The 9037-nt window shown below is 40.8% G+C and overlaps 1 protein-coding gene across 1 annotated transcript in view; it reads left to right on the top strand.

Moving 5' to 3' along the window:
• Window positions 1–5354: 5354 nt before the first annotated feature.
• adgra1b (adhesion G protein-coupled receptor A1b) overlaps window positions 5355–9037 on the top strand; it is a gene marked incomplete at its 3' end in the record, with an annotated part of 214341 nt that continues 210658 nt past the window's right edge. The window contains exon 1 of the mRNA XM_080508039.1: window positions 5355–5837. Coding sequence (XP_080364165.1) covers window positions 5620–5837 — 218 coding nt within the window. The 5' untranslated portion in view covers window positions 5355–5619. The remainder of the gene's footprint in view (window positions 5838–9037) is intronic.

Raw genomic sequence — 9037 nt, 5'->3', positions numbered from 1 at the left:
TTGAACAATGATCCGTTTTGAAACTGGCTATTGGTTAAAATGTAGCCAATTGCCAGAAAAGAAAAAAAATTACACACCTTCACAGTGTGCATAGAACTGTTTTGCATTAGGAGTACACAAGTAGCTTTGAGAACAGCCGTGGCTCACGTCCAAGAAAATGTTTCGTCAGGGTCCATTAAATACGGATCATTTCAAATGGTGATGTCAGCTTCCACTGGGTGTCTTTCCCATTGGCCTCCCATGGGTCAGCCGGCGGCAAGATCCTCCTCTGCACTTTCCAGGAGGTACGAGGTAAATATACATCTGTGTAAACAACTGTGACTGACAAGTCTGAGGGAGTGTCAAGAGGGTACGAAAGAAAATTACTCCATATGTGGATAAACACAGGAGGGAGCGATGTGTCCTGCCCCGTGCGGCCTGCTCCTATAGAGAGGAGCCAGCTCATGTTTTTGCCTGTCAGAGAGCAGAATAGGAACCACAGGCTGCTCTGCGGGGTCAGTGGGAGCGGCTTCAAAACCCTCCTTTTGTCCTCTCAGGCCTGTGTCAATGCAAGACAATGCAGATAATGAGGGAGGAATTTTTTGGCATGGAATAAATATATACACACACACACACACACACACACACACACACACACACACACACACACACACACACACACACACACACACACACACACACACACACACACACACACACACACACACACACACACACACACACACACACACACACACACACACACACACGCCCGATGTAGAATCCTCACCCACGCCTCAGGGAGCCAGCTGTTTCAGCTTCCGTCTCCGCGTGGGGTCAAAGCCCTTCATGTAGATGATCCCCCATCATGAGACGTGATAGATGTCATCGGTTTCACTGTGTGGGCCATGCAAACTCTCCAACTCCTGATGACAATATGAACAAATTGTGAGGAATACATCAGGCTGTATTGGTGACAGAAAGGCATTAGTGAGGATCAAAGAGATATTTTCATTGTGTTAGTCATCAGTCTGCTTATTTCATCCACAAATGCATTGATTTCCAAGAATCATACTTATTTGCATGCACCATATGACAAGGAAGGCACCGAAACCGCTCTATTTTCTCTTTTGATCATATCTTCCAAGATCTTCTAAACTCACCAATGAAGAAGTCATTCATCACCTCCATGTGTCGACAGGAGTTACTGCGTCCACCTGGTCACTTTCCAACTCTAATTCTTTTATTTATTGCCGCTGTTGGAGTGAATGTCAGGTTTACAAGTGTGTCCTTCGCTCATAAAGTGTCCTCTGTGTGCAGCCAGTGCTTGTCACAGCCAATCAAGGCATGAGAGATCCTGATGCTTTAACACTGGAACTGAACCACAACAGCTTTTCTTCTTCTCATATTAGACTGAAAAATCATATAGCAATGTAAACTTAGAGTTACAATGTGAAACTGTGTGGGATTATTTTTCAAGATCATCACAGAGGAAGAAAAAGTGATTCTGAATCAGTGTTTGTTGTTGCTTAGCACAGCATAATCTGCTGTTAAATTCTTCATTTTGGGGTCAATTTAAAGTGTTAATTTAGAGTTTAAGCAGACAGTCTGTTTAATCATTTTCTATTGCATAGTTTATAATTAAAGCAATTTTTTTTATTCAGTTTTTAAATTATGTGACGGATGGAATAAACATCTTGGAGAAACCATGCCAAGTGATCTCTTTGACATAAGGTTTGCAATTTAGCTCCAAAATTGAGTCCGTAGCCTCAACTGTTTCAGTATTTTATATAGTCTTAAAATCTACTTTCGATATAGAAAATCCTCCCACTCTGTTCTGTGTGATCATCACTTTCACAATCAAGTATTTGTGCAATTGATAGACAAAATGCTACCTTAAATACCACCAAAACCATTCTACAGCGTGTCTGTAGATTATCTATCCTCATCACTATTTCTTCAGCACTATGAAACGTGGAACAGTGACTACTCAAGCAATGTGACAGCCCCAACGCTGAGCTGCTGCTTCTCCTGCTACTCAATCGTTTACATTGAGTTTTCCTTTGAGAATGATTGTCAGTAGAAACATGTTCAGTTTCCTTTCTCTTCAACAAGAAGGAAGAGGGCAGGGCCCATATGGTGAAACATATGCGTATGCATTTATATCGAACATGGTCAAACAATCTTTATAATTTAATTATGTTTTGGTCACTATTTGTCCATTACTCAATGAAAATATGTTTTTTTTTTCCATCTTCGAAAAAAGGTTTGAATTTGTAAAGTTGGGTTGAACATTCAGTTCTTGATGTTATGTAATATTCTGAGTGAGATAGGGTGAAAAGTCAGCTGGAGGTTGCTATTAAATAATGTTGAAAGCCTTTAAAATCTTCAAATGTTTGTACTATGGGAGAATCTGTTGGCATCAGAGCAACAAAAGTTAGAGCAGAGCCTAGCAGAAGATGGAACTTTACATAGGTGATTATTGGTCTATTTTTATGAAGGATTTGGGTGTGAACAAGCATATTGAGAAGGGAAGCACTCTTGGTATATGTTTGGGTATTTATATATGTGTTTATGTATGTATATGTGATGTGATGATGTAACATTCTAACTGCTATATTTACATATATAATACAATCTATGTATGTATGTATGTATTTATGTAGATTATATATATATATATATATATATATACAGTATATATATATATATATATATATGTGTGTGTTCACAAGCTATAATTTATTTATCATAATCAAAATGTGTTTATATTTGTGTGTGTGTGTGTGTGTGTGTGTGTGTGTGTGTGTGTGTGTGTGTGTGTGTGTGTGTGTGTGTGTGTGTGTGTGACTATTGGTTATGTATGTGATTGCACAAAATGGTTGAAATGCCACATGCCTGAAATGAATTCATAATAAGAAGAAAAAAAACAGCTCAGAACAAGATGTAGTTCAGAGATATCCCACACATTTTAGTTTATCTGATTTCATATTGGGTGAGCCAGAACAGTAAAGTAGAGCCATAATCACCTTTGAATTTAAAGTTTCAAGTTTGAATTTGTTGTGACGCAGATTTATAATGCAGTTTTTAATCTCAGCATTGGACACAAAATAGTGACACTTACGCCCCATCTATGCACAACATTTTCAAGTGAAAATGAAAAACTGTAATTTGGGTGACCATTTACATGATCGCGGTGCTGTGAATGTGGTCTGACTATGCACTAACTGCAAGTTTTGTTACATTTTTTTCGTCATTACAGTGTAAATGTTTGTATTTGAGAACCGTGGGTCCGAAGGTCCCTGCGGGGACATTTGAAGAGCAGAGAGCAGGATAGTAGTTTGATTTCATTGTAACTTTATCCTCTGATTACTGTTTGGATCAAAGGATTTACTCCACTCTGTTGATTTTGTGACAGAAAAAAAAAAAGATGCATTTTTTTCTTGGCTCTATCACATGTTTATCCTGCTTTATGGCTCGGAGACTTGGCCCTTAAACAAAACTCTGTCTGCAAGAATCAATGGCTTTAATAGCAGGGCTCTCTAAACCATCGAGAACATCAGGTGGCCCCAGCAGGTTTCCAAAAAAGTGTTTAGAGCCTGCATGTTCCAGCCCAGAGAATCCCGCCTGGCTGCGCAACGTCGCACCCGCTGGCTCGCCACGTCCTCCGCCTTCCTCCTGACCATCTGACGAGAGCCATTCTCCAGTTTGACCCAAGGGCTGCAGGTTGGAGACGACCACGAGGCAAACCCCGCACCCGATGGCTCGACGTCATTACGGGCGACCTCCAACAACACAGAGTTGCTGTGGAGAACGCAGAGCGGCTGGCACAAGACCGTCAGCTCTTGAAAGAACTCGTTCTTCTGCTGTTTGTGTAGGAAGCAAGTGTGCAGTCTTTTATATGAAGCATTTATTAAAGAGACGTTTTCCTAACACTGCATCTTTTAAAGCACAATGATGGACTTTAAACATTTCTGTCACTTTAGCGTGGCCTCTTCTGCATGTGTTGTGAGATGCCTTGACGTCCATTTATTGTTTGAAAATGCTGTCAAGGCCTCATGGTCGTGCAGCAGTTAGTGCTCTGGCCTCATAGCAAGAAGATCTGGGCACCAGACTTTCTGCTTGCATTGATATTTTCAACTCGGTCCTTTCTCCATGCCTCTATCTCTTCTACCTCTAACATCTACTAGACACTTCTATATTTTGAAATCAATCTCCCACCCAGACAATTCATGGAATGACTCTTACTATGTTAGATTTTGATGACACATCTACAGTTTGATAATAGTAATAATCATATTAATTAATTTTATTTGTATAGTGCTTTTTAAAACACTCAAAGACACTTTACATCATCATAAAATCAGCAAGCATAAAATGGAGACACATCATTAAAATACAGTTATATAAAAAACACATTATAAAAGAAATAGATTTGTGCAAATATTAGAAGCAGTTCTGAACAAGTGAGTTTTGATGAGAGATTTGATGGAGTTAAGTTACAGTCATGGATGTGTTCCAGCAGGAGTTCCATAGTGTTGGGGCAGATATGGGGAAGACAGCAGAGTTCTGGATGATGTTGTTCTGCTTTGTTTTTTGTTATTATTATTGTATTTATGATCATCAGCTGGAATTGGAACTGTGATATCCGATAACATTAATCATCATCAAATCTGAGCATTTCAGTATTACTTCCAATAAATGACCATTTTTAATTTACAATTTTATTCCCCCATAAAATGTGCACCTTCACTTCTCACCAGCAGAGTTTCAGTGGCATAGGAAAGTGTTAACTTTGTTGTGTTGAGGTCATTATTTTGCTGTTCTTTGGCCACATGGAATTACAAGGAATGTAATAATTGCATTGATAAATCCCACATTTGCAGTTAAAATGAATGTGGTAATTGCACTTTTCTTTTACATAAACATAACTTCGCAGTCGATGTTGATTATACGGCATTATGTAGTAATGCCTAGTTCACTTAGATTCTTTGCACAGAAACGAGAGACAACAGCCCAGATGTGTTGGAGGACGAAAGACCCCCACAAAACATGCAGGACTGCACCCCTCCACATTTCCACACCAGCTGCTGGAAACTTTCTGCACCAACATCGGAGCCTGTTCGGTCTCGACGGGGAGGGACTTTGAGGACACGAGAACTCCTGGTGAGCGATGAGTGGACGATGACAGCGAGCGAGTGCGCTGCGGCGTGGATCACACAGGAGTTTCTCTGCTTTCCGAAGGATCTTTTTAACGGATTCACCACTGGAGGATGAGTCGCAGGAAACTTTGTGGCAAAGTTTAAACGCGTACCGCTCCAAGTTCCCACGTCAGTTCAGAGGACCCGCCGTTAGGACCACCGGGAGGACGGCTCCCACCCACGGAAAATGACCGGCAGCGGTCCGCTTCTTCGCACCTGTGATGGTTCCGTGCGCACACGCGGGCGCGCGTCGGGAAACTCGCGGAAAGTTTGGAGCCCTCGAGGACGCAGCAGGTGAGCGGCGGAGCACGCGGCTCGATCGCATAGTCTCGCTTCATGGATCGCAACGTGAGACGGTACCCGAGTTGTCACGCCGGCTGCGAGGGCATGACCGCTTGAGGAAATATTAAAGGTTTACGAATAAATCCCACTGTCCACGATGAGCGCGCTGCGCTTACTGTGCGTAATCCTGCTGTGCGAGTCGAGCCTGAGCAACAGGAACTGCCCGGATCTGATCGTTGACAGCTGTCACTGCTCGGCGGAGAGGTCCAAAGAGCTGAGCAGGCAGCAGCACGTCCGAGTCAAGGTGGTCTGCGACGACGTGGACCTGATGGACACCCTGCAGCCGAGCTTCCTCCCCAACAGAACAGTCTCTCTGTAAGTACAACCTGTTTTGTGTGTCTGCGTGTGAGACTCACATGTCATAACACTCCCAGTGTGATTCAGAAGATGAATTTATTCCACATATTTCCTTGAGGCTTCTTTTTTTTCTTCCCTTGGAGTTTTTGAAGTGCTGCTGAAGGGCCCCTGGAGATCCTCAAATCCCTGTTAAGGGTCCATGTATGAGCATTAAGTGCTTTAAATTGATTCCACGAGGTTTAAACAGCTTTGACACAATTTACCAGCAGGTCTCCTAACCGAAGATAAATGAGTGTTGGGATACCACACATTAAAGAGAAACGAATCAATATAGAAAAGCTCTTTTGTGTGCTCAGCCTCATAATACCACAACCAGGTCACCAAACTCACCTGGTGTGACTCTTTTAGAAGTCCTATTGAAATATTACCTCAGCTAAGAAGAGCAAGGAGAAAAACACGAATGAATTGACTTCAGTTTCACATTCATTAAGAAACTGCAAAGCCACTGAGGAAGTCCCTAAGGAAATCAGAGTAAAAAGAAATAAAAGTCATGTATTGCAGGTATTTTTCCTCATTAAAGCTGATAAAATAAAAGTATTTGAATAAACCTCTTTCAAAATGATAGATAATAGAGTGTTTTTATTGTCTTATTATTGCCCCCACACTCCCATAAAATACAGTATATTTACATAATGGATGCATGTGTGAAAGAGTCACTTCAAGGAAGCAATTTCACCCTTTTGTTCCCCCAAAGGGCCAAGTTTCCTACAGAACCAGTCCAATGTAGCTAGACTTTTTGTTGAACGTTAGGTTATACTTGAAGGATATCTTGTTTAATGTTGTCTATTACAACGGTGGACCTGTAGGTGTAGACAATTATGAAGTACTAAGGCCCTGTTTAAATGACGTTTCAAGTGATAACGCATTGTTTTTGCAAAACGGAAAGGTTTTGCGTTTACACGTCGATGGCAGAAATACAGAAAGCAATGTGGTTTCAATAAGGCCACTATTAGGTGATGTTGGTTACTCTTGTAATGAAACTAATCACATGTGTGCAGAGAACATTGCACTATATAAAGATAAAAAATTGAGAGTACATAGACATTTGTATGGACAGACCAAGCTGGATTGTTATTAAGAATGCACCTCAACTATGAAACTACAAAATGCCAAGAGAACAAGGACTGGGAGTCATGACACTCCGGAGGCCACCATTGTTGTTATTGCTCATCTGCAGTATTTATGACAGCTGCAGTCTCCATGCGCAGCAGCAGCATTCTAGAGAAGCACTGTGGCCTGTTTGACACGGAGATGTAGTTTGTGTTTTCAAAAAGTTGCTTTTTCTACCCGTTTCCACATAGATGGGAGTCAGACCTTTTTGGAAAAGTTGCATTTTCCCCTATCGACAGAGAGAGAGTTGGAGGATTTTCTACTTTTATGTTTTCACTTATACATTGTTGTCTAAACATGATCTAAATGTATTCAACAATAATGTATAGAAATAAAATGGATACATTAGAAAATAACATTGGGGGTGGCAATCAACATACCCATTGACACTTTTTTTTAATATCATTGGTAACTTGCTCATGATTTGAAAGCTCCTTAAATCCTTACTCCTTTACTCTCATCCTATGCAGTTGCAGGTTACGTTGATGGTGTTCACAGTAGAGGAAGTAAAAAAAAAAAGTTGGTGACTTTTGGAACATGAGGCCTTTTCTGCTCTGCTCAGATGTGGTGATGAGCATACTAATGGAAAATCAGTATGTTTGCAAACCCTGCTGCATGTTTGTACTAACGTAAACATAAACTGCTTTTTTCATATTGAAACATCTTTCTTTTTTTTTTATTTGAGGAAGAATAAAAGCAAAAAGTTTGAATATTTGACTCCACATCAGTAAACCTTGTTCTGTGAGGATCAGGAAGCGTTATTCCATTTAAGCTTGATTTGTATCAACTTCGCAAGCACAGTAATTATAGGGCAAACTCATTTAGGTCAATGAAACATGCAACTAAGTTCATTTACAGGAATGATTTTTCTCTCACATTTGAACACAGCATCATAAACAAGTAATTGGAGAAAAAAAAAACACACCCTGCAGATTTATAATTAGGCAATCTAAATTAGAGAAGCAGATAAAACAATAACAGTCACAGGATACAGACAAAAACACAGCCTGTCACCAAACACATCACAAGCTAAATTTGCAGATGCTTTGTAATTTATTGAGTTGATGTGGTGCAAATAGTCGTGTGTCAGCACGCTGCTGTATCGGCAGGGTGACAGGCCACTGAGGCAGCCTTCCCTGTAGATGTGTGCTTGTCTCCCTGCTGGTAGAGAGGCTTTTAGGCTTTTGTTATGCACAGTAATGAGCCGAGGTATCAAAACAACACACTCTTTATCTTAAGTAGACGTAGAATAGTGTTGAGTGGATAAAAAAAAGTAAGGCCATATCCACGCGACAAAAAAAAAAGAACTTTTTTCTCCCCAGCCTTTTCCCAAAACATTCTGTCCACACATCACTAGGAACACGGCTCAATACGAGGCTTCAAGGCATGTCGTACACATGCCAGAGCTTTAGGGGCGCTGTGATTTACCAAACACACCAAAAATGCGGTGGGGGAGGAAGAGGGGGCGTGATTACGTCATCTTTTTTCCACAGATGATCGTCTTTGCCGTCCACACCTCGGGGGGTTGGACGGCACGAGCTGGGGTTTTCGAATTCTCCCATTCTGTGACCCATGTTCAAAAAAACCTGTTTTCACACTTCTAAAACACCACCTCATGTGGATGACAGGCACGTTTAGGTTAACCCGTTTCCCGGTGTGGACGGCCCCTAAATTAAATGAGTGAAAACCAATATTTTTACTCAAGGATTCGTATCGAGTACGAACTCCGTTAAAGGAATATGTATAAAAAGTATATGCGAGTATTGTTATCACTCAAATTGGTTTTGGTTATGTTCTCCTTGATATCCTGTGTTATATTGTACCACAGATTTCTAGTCACTACATAATGTTTGTCTACTTGCCATTGGTTATGTTTCTGGCCTATTGTTCTCTGTGCACACGTGTATGTGGTTACACTACAAAACCAACCAAAAGCACCCAATAGTGGTCCGACATGAAACCTACATAATTTTCAGTATTTTCAAAAAGTTCTCTAAAACAATAAACTATGTGTTTTTTTTTTTTATTGTGTTGTGTAAACAGGGCCT

The sequence above is a fragment of the Blennius ocellaris genome, assembly GCF_963422515.1.
Source record: "Blennius ocellaris genome assembly, chromosome: 13".
NCBI lineage: Eukaryota > Metazoa > Chordata > Actinopteri > Blenniiformes > Blenniidae > Blennius > Blennius ocellaris.
Note: the sequence above shows the minus strand (reverse complement) of the source record. Positions and strands in the feature narration are given on the sequence as shown.